This window comes from Pan paniscus, chromosome 4 (assembly GCF_029289425.2).
Source record: "Pan paniscus chromosome 4, NHGRI_mPanPan1-v2.0_pri, whole genome shotgun sequence".
In the NCBI taxonomy this organism is placed as follows: domain Eukaryota; kingdom Metazoa; phylum Chordata; class Mammalia; order Primates; family Hominidae; genus Pan; species Pan paniscus.
In genome coordinates, this window is record NC_073253.2 from 167,019,613 (window position 1) to 167,032,881 (window position 13,269).

Genomic DNA, 13,269 nt, shown 5'->3' on the forward strand with positions numbered 1-13,269 from the left:
TGGAGTTGTGTATTTCCCTTCCCCAGGTCAGTCAGGTTCTATAAAATCTCAGCACTTTAGGCTCTGGCTAAGCAGTTTCTACTGAAGGTAGACCTTATCAAGAAGTACAGAATAACCTAGTATAGTTTTAAAAGTTTCTTTTCCCTTCCCGCTGCTGGAAACACAAGGAGATTTTTCTGGGATAATCACTGAGAGAATCTGGTAGAGCTCTTGCAGGTAAAACTCACAAAAGTGTGGTGGGGAGCCTGATGACTGGGTCCTCCTCAGTTTATATTTCTCAGACTTGTCCCACACTGAGCCTCCAGCAATTTTTCAATTACGGTTCAGGTTACCCTACCCAGGCACTGGTTCTCCCGGATGTTTCTGCTCCAGTGAGTTATGATTCTCTGTATTTGCCTGTCTCTCCAATTTGTGGGGCAGCAGCTTCTCCTGTGACCTCACTTCTCTTATGAATCTAAGTAGAATGGTTGATTTTTCAGTTTGTTCAGATTTTTACTTGTTGTCAGGACAAGTAGCAACTTCTTACGTACCAAACCCACTCCCTTCTTTTAATCTTTCCAGTGTTCCCAAGTTATCAATATTGTTGATATTTAATGGGAGATGAGAATGTTTTCAAAGATTGAACTATTTAAAATAGACTCTGTGCACCTATTTCTTGACATGTACAATACTATCATAATTTGTAGTGACTCTACAGTTTACTGCAAGTGAACAAGATTTTATAAATGATGTAGACACTGAAATATAATATCTACAATAGCAAAGCTTGCTTTTAACTTCTGACCTAATGGAACCTGAGTTATTTTTTAAAGTGATTAGTGATCAAGGATTGGTGCAGAATAGGGCAAAAAAAAGGTTTCCAACCACTGGTCTAGATAATCTCTTCAAAGCGCACTTCTGCTCTACTATTCTATGTCTTATTAAGTCAAATGGATGTGCCACAATTAAGAGAATTCTTTAGAAAACACATCTAGTGTAAATGAATTCCAAGCCCACAGCCAGACTATGCTTTGACAAAGTTGTTATAAACCATTCTTAACTATTCCTTAAAGAAAAACTACCAGTATTATTGCAGCACTATTCACAATAGCAAAGACTTGGAACCAACCCAAATGTCCATCAATGATAGACTGGATTAAGAAAATGGAATACTATGCAGCCATAAAAAATGATGAGTTCATGTCCTTTGTAGGGACATGGATGAAGCTGGAAACCATCATTCTCAGCAAACTATCGCAAGGACAAAAAACCAAACACCGCATGTTCTCACTCATAGGTGGGAATTGAACAATGAGAACACTTGGACACAGGAAGGGGAACATCACACACTGGGGCCTGTTGTGGGGTTGGGGGAGGGGGGAGGGATAGCATTAGGAGATATACCTAATGTTAAATGAAGAGTTAATGGGTGCAGCACACCAACATGGCACATGTATACATATGTAACAAACCTGCACGTTGTGCACATGTACCCTAAAACTTAAACTATAATTAAAAATAAATAAATAAATAATAAAATAAAATGATATATTGATAGAAAAAAAGAAAAACTACCAGTATTAAATAGTAGCATATGTCACACTTTCTAGAGTATACTGGTAGCCACAGGTTAGGGCTATCAAGTATATATAAAAATAGAGTTCGGTGGGCCAGGAGCAGTGGTTTACACCTGTAATCTCAGCACTTTGGTAGGCCGAGGCAGGAGGATCATTTGAGGTCAAGAGTTTGAGACCAGCCTGGCCAGCATAGCGAAACCTCATCTCTACTAAAAACACAAAAAATTAGCCAGGCCTGGTGGCAGGCACCTGTAGTCCCAGCTACTCAGGAGGCTGAGGGAGGAGAATCGCTCACTTGAACCCAGGAGGTGGAGGTTGCAGTGAGCCGAAATCATGCCACTGCACTCCAGCCAGGGCGACAGAGCGAGACTCTGTCTCAAAAAGTAAGAAAAAAAAATTAAAAATAGAGTTCCGTGGTCAAATAAGTTTTGGAACTTGGGAAACACTGGGTGTCTGTCTCTATTGTAGGCATTCTCAGAGCCTTTATATGCTACTGTATCCTGTGAATTTCTAAGCTGGAGACACAGCATGCAGTGTTACCTAAACTTCCTTGGAGGGCATTATTCTCTGCCTAGAATGCCTGCCAACATCCTCTAGATTCACATCCACAGAATATCTTTTGGCAAACACTGCCATACATATAGGAAACCAACAGAACAGTTTCTTATATTCTATAATTCAGAGTGCGTTTGACCTAGGTAGCTGAATTACTAAAATTCCACTATTTCACTTTTTAAAAAACAAACAAAAAATAAAAATTAAAAAAAAAAGCAGAAAAGCTTTATTTCACCCAAAATAGAACAATAACAGAAAACAGGGCCAAGATGGAGAAAGCCCACTACAATCTATCTCTCCAGTTGATTATAACTAAACACTCCTGATAAAAACTAGTTAAGAACTCTGAAAAGTAAGGGGAAAGAGGGGACAACAGGTAGATGTGGCAAGGGGTCAAAATGTGAAGAAACAATCTGCATGGGGGTGAATTTGCCATTATTTTTCTTTGTTGTTTTCTGTTTTCTTTCTTTTTTTTTATTTTTTATTGAGACAGAGTCTTGCTCTGAATTGCAGTGGTGTGATCCTGGCTCACTGCAACCTCTGCCTCCTGGGTTCAAGCAATTCTCATGCCTCAGCCTCCCGAGTATCTGGGATTACAGGTGCCCACCACCACGCCCAGCTAATTTTTTGTATTTTTAGTAGTGACAGGGTTTCACCATGTTGGCCAGGCTGGTCTTGAACTCCTGGCCTCAAGTGATCCACCCGCCTCAGCCTCCCAAAGTGCTGGGATTACAGGCATGAGCCACCACACCCGGCTTTTTCTCTTTTCTTCCTATTGTGGCTTTTGCTCAAAGGCAGGCCCTGACCAGGAAGCTATACAGTGAAATAGCAAAACATGCAGCTAAAATTCTGAAAGAAATCCCTCTTTCTAGGCAGAGGGGCTGGAAAAAAAGAGATCCCTGGGGGTTTCTTTTCTCTCTTCTCTCACAGGGCTCATGGCTCCAGTCATGACGACACACTGCAGAACAATGGAAAAGATAAAAAAATTCCAAGAGTGACCCAATTTTTCTGGCCAGAGGAAAAGGAAAAAAGTGTCCTTATGGGCTGAAGAGACTTAGGGAAATCCAAGAGGAAAGAACTGGAAATAAAAGAACCCAAACAACACATGACTTGGGCTTACCCTTGAGCTGTATATGCGCAGAACAGACTGAACCAGCACAGCAAAGGCTGTCTCAATGAGCTGATATTTAAAGCACTGCTGAAGCCTCAGATTAACCTCTAAGTAGTGAAAGCCCATGACAGACGCAAAGTGGCATATTGCAAAGGCTTTGAACAGTGGAAAAGAGATTAGAGCCATCCCCCCAACCCCTCTGATGATGTCAAGACAGAACTTGTGTTCTGAACACAATTAAGTTGACTAACTGCTTAAAAACACACTTACCCAAAAACATTGTCCAGAGGATTATAACAGGACCCACAGTCTTTACAACATAATATCCACAATGCCCAAAATACTAGTTTAAATTACCTGGCATACAAAAATCAAGAAAGATGAACAATCTCAGGGGACTGGACAATCAACAGATGTCAAGCTGGAGGTTACCCAGATGCTGACATGGTTAAAGATGTTAAGCACCTACTCTATACTCCACAGGATAAAGATAAACGTGCTTGAGGTAAATAAAAAAGAGAGAATTCTCAGCAGAGAAATAGAAACTGTAAAATATCATACCTGAAATTAAAAACTCACTTGATGGGGCGGAGGGTAACAGGAGAATAGAGATGAAGAGATGAAAAATTCAGTCAACTTGAAGATAGGCCAACAGAAATTATCCAGAAAAGGGAGGAACAAAGATTGAAAACAATGTGGAACAATATCAAAAGATATAGTATTTATGTGATTAGAGTCTCAGAAGGAAAGGAGAAATTGGTACAGAAAAAAATATTTGAAAAAATAATGGCTGAAGACTTCTGAAATGTAATGAATGAAAGACGTAAATTTACAGATTCATGAAGCTCAGAGAAAGGCTTCTTGGATATAATATCGAAAGCATGATCCATAAAAGAAAAAACTGGTAAGTTGGACTTCATCAAAATTAAAATCTTCTGTCAAGTACAGTGGCTCACGCCTGTAATCTCAGCACTTTGGGAGGCCAAGGTAGGCAGATCACCTGAGGCCAGGAGTTCAAGACCAGCCTGGTCAACATGGTGAAACCCCGTCTCCACTAAAAATACAAAAATTAGCTGGGCATGGTGGCTCATGCCTGTAGTCCCAGCTATTTGGGAAGCTAAGGCACAAGTATTGCTTGAACCCAGGAGGTGCAGGTTGCAGTGAGCCGAGATCATGCCACTGCACTCCAGCCTGGGTGACAGAGTGAGACTCCATCTCAAAAAAAAAAAAAAAAAAAATTAAAATCTTTTGCTCCATTAAAGAGATCATTAAGAAAATGAGAAAATGAAAAGACGGCCAGGCATGGTGGTTTACACCTGTAATCGGGGCACTTTGGGAGGCCGGGGCAGGTGGATCACCTAAAGTCGGGAGTTTGAGACCAGCCTGACCAGCCTGTATCTAATAAAAATACAAAAAAGTAGCTGGGCATGGTGGCTCATGCCTATAATCCCAGCTACTCGGGAGGCTGAGGCAGGATAATCGCTCAAACCCGGGAGGCGGAGGTTGCAGTGAGCTGAGATCGTGCCATTGCACTCTAGCCCAGGCAAGGGTAAAACTCCGTCTCAAAAAAAAATTTTTTTAAATAAAAAGAAAATGAAAAGACAACTCACTAATTGGGAAAAATATATGCAAAACATATCTAGCAAAGCACGTATCTAGACTACATAAAGAACTCTAAAAACTCAGTAATAAAAAAACAAAGAACCCATTTTAAAATGGGTAAAAGATCTGAAAAGAAACTTCACCAGAGAATAGAGAGATGGCAGGTAAGCACATAAAAAGATGCTCACTATCATCACTGGGGAAATGTGAATTTAAAGCAAAATGAGGTATGTTCACATACCTATTAGAATGGCTTAGTATCAAAAAAAACTGAGATGATCAAGGGCTGACAAGGATACAGAACAAAAGCAACTCTCAGGCCAGGTGTGGTGGCTGCTCACGCCCGTAATCCCTGCACTTTGGGGCAGGCGCATTACTTGAGGTCAGGAGCTCAAGACCAGCCTGGGCAACACGGCAAAACACCATCTCTACTAAAAACAAAAAAATTAGCTGGGCGTGGTGCCACATGCCTGTAGTCCCAGCTACTCAGGAGGCTGAGGTAGGACGGCAGGAGAATTGCTTGAACCCAGGAGGCAGGTGACAGAGAGAGACTCCGTCTCAAAAAAAAAAAAAAAAAAAACTCTCATCACTGTAGATGGGAATGTGAAATGGTACAGGCACTTTGGAGAACAGCTGGGCAGTTTCTTAGCAGGTGAAACATACACTTACCATATGAGCCAGTAACCCCACTCCTCAGTTTTCACCCAATGAACTAAAAATTTATGTTCCCCAAAAAACCTACAGGTATATAATTATGGTAGCTTTATTCATAATTGTCAGAAACTGGAAACAACACAAACATCCTTCAACAGGTGAATGGGTAAGCACAGGAAAGAGGCAGAAAAGCCCAGGATAAGAAATGGGCAGGACAAGGGAATTGGGGGAATGAGAGAGCTGCTCCATATCGTGATTTTTGTAACAGTTATACATGTCTGTGTGTTTATCAAAATTCACAGAATTACACAACAAAAGAGCAAACTTCCCTGTTTGTAAGTTATGATGTTTTTTACAAAGTTTAAAAAACATGTTTTCTTAAATATGAGGACATAAGATAGAAACAATGTAAAATAAAATCAGATCAGATCAGCCATCAAACAGATTAAACATGGAAAAATAATCCAGTTTATCTACTACTGAAAAGTTAATGAAAACAATATAAGTTGCTCTATCATTCTGTGGTATTATTATTTGAGCCCTTCTCAGGAACCATAAAAGGTAACACCTTTGGTTTATAAACTACCAATACCAGCTGGCAAAGTAATTAAGAGCCCTGTGATACTGGGATATTTTCTATTTACACCTAATACAGAATATAGAATGTGAATGTGCTTAGAGAAGGATAAGAAGTGAGACAATCCAGGGTCTTGTATTAGTTTCGGGGAAATGCTCTGGCTCTAGTTCTTTAGAACTACACTGAGAGCTGCCAAGATTGAGTGGAAGAGATAAAAACCAATCTAGAGTAAATGGAAAGATTGTCACATCTAGTGTCTAACACATAGCCACGATTCTAAAAATAATACATAAAAAATTCAGTCATTCACCTTAATAGAATTATCTCGTAGGCCACTGATAATTTTTTCATCATCGTACTGTAAACAGTAGACACCTTTACTATTTTCAGAGCGGCACTGAATCCTCTGCAAGTTGTGTCGTCCACACCGCCAGTTAGATTCTATAGTCTAGGGAAAAAAGGAGGCAAGAGATGAGTTTTTGTGAATCAACTTACTCTATTAGGTTTCAGACTTTGGCGTTGCTTCCAGAAACAGCATACCACCGATACCCCAATCTTGGTTTGCATAACTGTCTGTGGATAGGATCATGCTCTTTTCCAAGTAAGACATTAACCCAACAATGTTTTTTCTTAAACTTTCCCTGCCCATTTGGCAACCGTCATAGGATTTCCAATGAGTTTTGGACTGGGCTTGAAAAAACTGGCCTAGACAGAATTCAGTATGTTTAAAGAATGCCGTTTGCACCCAAAACATGCAAATAAATAGTAACTCACTGGGTCGCTCCCTAATGCCAATTAAAAAACCATCATTAAGCATATATTGACAATCTACATATCCAAACAAAGTATTGTCTTGATCACTGAGGAAAGATAGTGAGCAACTACTATAAGCCAACTACACAGGAAGAATTTTATTTATCATTTTTAACCTTCCTAATGTTTCTGTAGAGTAAAAATGGTACATTTTAGCCCTAGATTCTTATTCCTCTTATCATTCATGCAACATTTGCTGAGATGTCAATATATTCCACATAGTGTGCTAGGCACTGAGGATAAAAAGATCAACAGGAGACATACTGCATTCAGGGAGGCACCACTCCAATATCTAGGCCCATGGTGTCTGGATCTAGAGAGACACTAAGTTTATTTGGTTAAATGATCCATACAATAACCTTGGAAGGAAGGAAGTACTTATTATTTCCTTTTTACAAACAAGAAAACAGAGTTTAATTTGCCTGCAGCCACAAAATCAGTAATCGGACTAGCTGGAAATCACACTCGGTTCTTTCCGACTCCAAACCCATGCTTTTGCTACTAACATATTCAATGCGTACAAAGCAGGATGGGCCTGCCTCTTGCGGCAGTGCACACAGAACGTAAGAAGATCAGTAACAATTCCAAAAGTGCCAAATGAGTGATAAAAATTCTAAGTGCTGCAGGACTTAAGGGAGATAATGAGCTCTATAGCCTGAGACACTGGGACAAGTTTAGTGAAGAAGTAGGTCATACCCAGAGCACCAGAAGACCTAACCTCTGGTAGTAGATATAAGTGATTTTTTAAGGCTCAAAAGATACAATGTCTCTACTAAGAGTAACTAAAGTCTGAATTCCTGATCCTTGAAATTAGGGGACAACAGGCATTTCCATAACCTGTTACACTTCAGTTCAGGATATAGTTTCTCTCTGAGTAGCTAATTATTTCTGTACAGCTAAAAGTCTAATTATTTGCTTTGTTGAAGGAGTACTTAATTACTGGCTCTGCTGACATCTAACAAACTGTATTTCTTCTTATTTTGAAGATAGTATCCTTCTGTGCACTCTAAAATGTTACAATTTACTGAAAGCTACGTGCCAGGCACTATGCTTTTCTAACACTATACCACTCACTTTATATGTTTTGTAGCTAATTTAATCGTGACTCTGAAGCAGGAATCATTGTTCGCATTTTATAGAAAAGGAAATGGAGGGTTGGAGATATCGATACACGTATACTTAAAAAGCGATTATTTCCATCATTTGTGGCCCCAGTGCTCAGCAAGAGTCCTGGAAATACGGTATCTTCCCTCAAGGAGCTCCCATACACATCCGTGAGGGCAGGATGGTATATTTCCAATGCTCAGGAGATACAAGGAGGTGCCATGGAGATGCCAGGAGAGGGGAAATACTCATTTGTCCATCTGCCACCAAATCAGAACTTCCTAGCCTGGGTCATCATCTCTAGTGACTTGGTAAAATATTAGACATACAAAAGCACACTTCAAAACCAAAAACAAAAAACCAAAAACAAAAAACAAAAAACAAAAAAAACTAACCCAACCATCTCTGCTACCTCTATCAAGGTAGACAACAGATCTGTCCGGATAAGCAACTTTTTAAAAAGAGGTCCAGAATACAGGCATTTCTTAAGCAGAACTCAACGCATGGAATCATTTAGAGAAACAATGTATTTTTAGATAGTGACTGTGCCATCTCAGCATGCTAAGCACTCCAGGAAAATGCTGATTTAGTAGGCAGATGTACTGGTAACAAGTCTAATTTGTGGCCAGTGACTCTTGGCAGTAGTTACCAATGTTCACGTTATACCCTCTGGGGGCCCACAGAGTTGCTACAGAATGTATGATGTCATATTACAAGTATGACAGAGATGAATACATAATATGTCTTTACATATATGTCAAGTGTTATCAAGCTGTTCTTAGGTTTAAGAGGTATACAATTGCTTTAAAATGACACTGAAGCAGTAAGTAGCTTTGTTATGCTCTATATTTCAATGACTAGAAAAAGCACATTTACTACCGCATGAGAGTCTGAGGGGGAAACAATTATTTTAATTTAAAAGAGGGGATGGGGGGGAATCTCTATACCAAAAAGAATTTTCTCCATGCTCTCCCGCTGCTCTAAAATGTTTCCTAGAAGTGGGTGATGTGGTTACAATCTTTAACTGTACCCAAAACCCTGAAAACGCAGCAGAGAAGACTACACAGAGGAGCCAGGGTCAGGTACATACTCAGCCTGTGATACATCAGTCCCCTGAGATGTCTGGACAGAGGACGACAACAACATTAAAGGCTGGGCTATACCCTCTATCCCCAGCCCTCAAGTAAGAGCTAGGGAACAGGACCTCTCAAAAGCTCTGCTAGATACCAGACTCTCATTCTAAGTTGAACAGATGTTAGCAAATGGCTTAGCTTCTCAACACTTATAAAAAGCCTACTTTTCTCAAATAAGTTTCTGCATTTTAAAAGAAATAGTTTGTCAACCAATTCTTTTTTTTTTTTTTTTTTTTGAGACGGAGTCTCGCTCTGTCGCCCAGGCTGGAGTGCAGTGGCGCGATCTCGGCTCACTGCAAGCTCCGCCTGTCAACCAATTCTTGATGTGTCATTTTACAAAGTCCTCGCCTAGGCCTGTTTTAGAATCATTAGTTTCTTGAATCCCAAAGTGTAGCTTGCTTTGAAAAGCCACGAAAGAGACACGGAGCCAGATGAGGGAGTTGATTGCTTTGCTGCGCACCAGCCCTGGGTAACTCCTCTTCTCAATTCCCAAGGCCACCTGCACAAGAAAGCAGCACTTCCTGTCAACTACGCCGGCCTAAAAAACTACCCCCATGATGTCTGACAACCTTGACTCTTACTTGAATGCTTATAACCCAGGTCTTTTTTTTTTTTTTTTTTTTTTTTCTAGAAAAACCAGACCTTTAAAACTGGCAGGTAGCCCACTGTGGTAGAAAATACCTAGGTCAAGTAGTAACTTTGGCAAAGGACTCGCTGCTGTAAAGATGGGAAGAGTAATATCTACTCCCTCAAAACCACTGTAAGGTTCAAATGAGATTATGTATATAAGTTCTCATTATGGTGCCAGCAAATGGTAGCAGTTATGTTCTTCTTCAGTTGTTGAAAACGTTAACCAAAAAAAAGTGGGCTGCAACAACAAATACATATATTCTCACAAAGTTGCCAGAAATTGTTGTCTCAGTCTAGGCTGATATTTAATGCTAATAAGCCTGAGCCTTCCCTAACCATTCCCAGGAAGAGGCTCAGCCTTCAAATGGAATCCAACTATTACCTTAGTGCCAGCAGCAGGAACAGAGGTCATACACAGGTGCACCTCTTTATATGGATACCTATCATTTCACTTAGCCATCATGTGGTATGGCTACTGTAGAGGAATATTTCATGTTTTTGAGAACTTGTAAAATCCCCTTACCCTGCGCAAATTTTCAAAATACTGGGAAAGTAGCCATGATACACAGAGTATACAGCGGCATTTAAATTGGCAATAGAGTGAAAACAGATGTCTGAGTATGGAGGAATAACATTATTTTTAGAAGCCTAAACACAACTGGGTGGGTGGGCAAGTTTTGACATTTTCTGGTCAGGACAATGTTAATATCAGGTTTGCAAACCACAAAAAAGCTCCCCACTTTCCCTGAATAAAATGTGGCTAATTAAAAGGTGTGATACAACACACCATCATCTTCCCAGTGTCTGTCCAAGAAGAGTACTTCAGAGGCGTTAATGCAATGAATGAAGAGAGGAAGAAGGTAGATTACTTGAAGGAGTTTGTCACTACTCAAATGGCAAAAGAGAAAAATCCAAGTTCAGAATACCAGAACTCTAGGGCTGTTATAACAACTCCTATCTCTCTGTTAATAGACAATTGGGGGCACGCTAGAGTGAAAGCAGCATGGGCTTTGAAGTAAGAATCTCAGCTTTGACAATTTGAGGATTAAATTAAATCACTTGTAGCAAAGTATCCAGCAGTCAGCCCACCATTAATGGTAACAACAACAATAATAACAGCAACAACTAAGACTCTAGACAGCAAAGGAGAATATGGCCGCTTCTTTTAGGAGTGAGCCTCAGGTTTTCTAGGAATTCCTTCTCAATTCAGAGGCCCTCTAAACCCTCTCTGTGTGGCAAGAACACCCAGGCGAGATGAGCCTTCGCAGAAAGCTTACAATACTTATTTATTCTCCCCAGACTCCATTTCTCACATCCTCATTTCCTGAATAACAGGAGTTGGCTGCACTAAGCCAGGTTCTCTATTTTCCCTTAAAATTAAGCCAATTTTCGGTGGGTCAATGTAGAAGCGCAGATTCAGAGATGAACATTTCCTTTCTCCTCATCAGAGCCAAATCTGGGAACGTACAGATTACAGGAGCTGGCACATAAGCCAAGCTGTCGAGGTGGAGGAAGAAGGAAAAAAAGAAAAAGGTGTTGTGAACTGGCAACCTTGCAAAGTCTAAGGGAAACAACTCAAGAGACTCTGAAGCTATGTACAGGCAACTGGGGAGGGAGGGGGGACATAAACAGCCACTTGACATTCCAAGTGTCGTTTATCTTTCTGCAATGTGCTTAAAACCCTACTACTTTCCCATAACTGGACTAAAACAGGGCCCACTAATCAGATCTTAACTCATACCCTTTTTTCAACAAACAGTCAAGGACACTGCGTATTCACACAATTAGAGAAAGAGGCAAAGGCCACCTTGAAATTCAGCAGGCATAAAACATGCCTCTTTCTCCCTCACTTCCTTTATTTTCCACTCTGAAAATGACAAACAACTCTCAGCCTGGATAGAGCTAGACAGACCTCAGTTAAAAGCCCATCCCACCTCTTCTACTTAACTATGCAGCAAGTCCTAAAACTTCTTTTAGTCTCAGTTTCCCCTTATTATAAAGATAATAACATGCACCTTGTTGTAAGAATAAAAAACAATCATCTATGTAAATCACCCAACGTGGCTTGATATATGCAAAAACTCGAAGTGGGTATTTGTAATTATTATAGTCTGCTTGTGAGGATTTCATACCAGTCATACAGACAGAGCCAAGCCCGTGAGAGGCTCTCATTTGATCCATGGATCACTGGAAGAACTCTCTACATATAACTCTATATATTCTGTTTTATTCCAGACAGAATAAAGCACACTCTCAAAATGCGAGTAAAAAAAATATATTTTGAGGTGGTGGCAGTGGTCTATTGTTAAAAACTCGTATTAAGGGTAGAAGGGTACATGGTTGATCACAGACTCTCAATTACCCACTAGCTGTGTGATCCTGACTAAACTGTTTAACCTTTTTAACCTTCTAAGGTTTCCTCAAATTTAAATAAGTACTTGGCCTACCTTTCAGGTTTTGTCCAAAATGTTAAAAGAGAAAATGCATTATAAAGTAGTTAACAAAGTATCTGGCATAAGTAAATGCTATTAGTGGTACATTACTTTTATGATTATTACTAGTAGCACATATATCAAAGTATAAACATCATCCCTTATATCAAGAGGTCTAGCCCACAAAAATCTGGAGAAGACTTTTGTGGTCAACCAGTGGGTTTTTCCAAACCACACTTTAAGAACCACTGGGTAGACCACCATGATGTAGAGGCTGTGTCGCACAGGGTTTTCCCACAGAGCTGTTTCCCCTCACACCTGCCTCCTCTCCTACTTTAAACTATCATTTCAGCCTGAAGAAGTGATGATGGCAGGTGGTGTCAGATACTGTCATGCCACAGAATACTGAATTCACATTGTCAATTCTAACAGCAGTCATGAGGATTCAATCAAACTATCTATGTTGCCACATCTTCAACCTGATCAGAGTTCTTCCAAGGTTCCTGTTTGTTCATAATTAACTTTAAACATCATTCTTTTCAAAGAATTTTTTTGATAAAATTATTCAAAGAAGTCTGGAAATAACTTTGTAAATAGTTGCCCCTCATCAAGTGAAAAAAAAAACAGAGGGTAATGTAGTTTATAAGATGTGTACATAAGAAATGCCTTAGTACAACTACCTGGGGTAAGAGACAGCCCCATCTCCCCTACAATACACACACATCAACCTAAGATTAAAGTTAACACCATGTCTCAGCCACTAGCACTGTAGGGGCAACTTATTCTAAGTTTGGAACTGCCAATGGTCAATTAATTCTTAAACTTTATGATTTATCTAGTGAAAGTTTTTATTTAACCTCCTTAAAGGGTTACTTTATAGATCATTTCAGAGAGCAGAATATTCAAGACAGTTTGGGCTTTAAATAATGATATTCCAGTCACATTCAGATTTACCATTAATGGAATGATTCCATTATTCACATCTGCCTGGAAGGGGGGTGGGGTCTGAAAAAGCACATGTTTCTCCGTTAATGAATTTTGGCACAGTAACTTTTATGTCTATCACCTGGGGGAGAGGATTACTTCACATTTGGGAAACTGA

General features: G+C 39.9%; 1 protein-coding gene across 8 annotated transcripts in view; it reads right to left on the bottom strand.

Moving 5' to 3' along the window:
- FBXW11 (F-box and WD repeat domain containing 11) overlaps positions 1 to 13,269 on the bottom strand; it is a 150,066-nt gene that overhangs the window by 23,599 nt on the left and 113,198 nt on the right. For all 8 annotated transcript variants that reach the window (XM_003813987.7, XM_003813986.7, XM_003813988.7 and 5 more), the window contains one exon: positions 6,366 to 6,503. In XM_003813987.7, the coding sequence (XP_003814035.1) occupies positions 6,366 to 6,503 (138 nt within the window). The remainder of the gene's footprint in view (positions 1 to 6,365; positions 6,504 to 13,269) is intronic.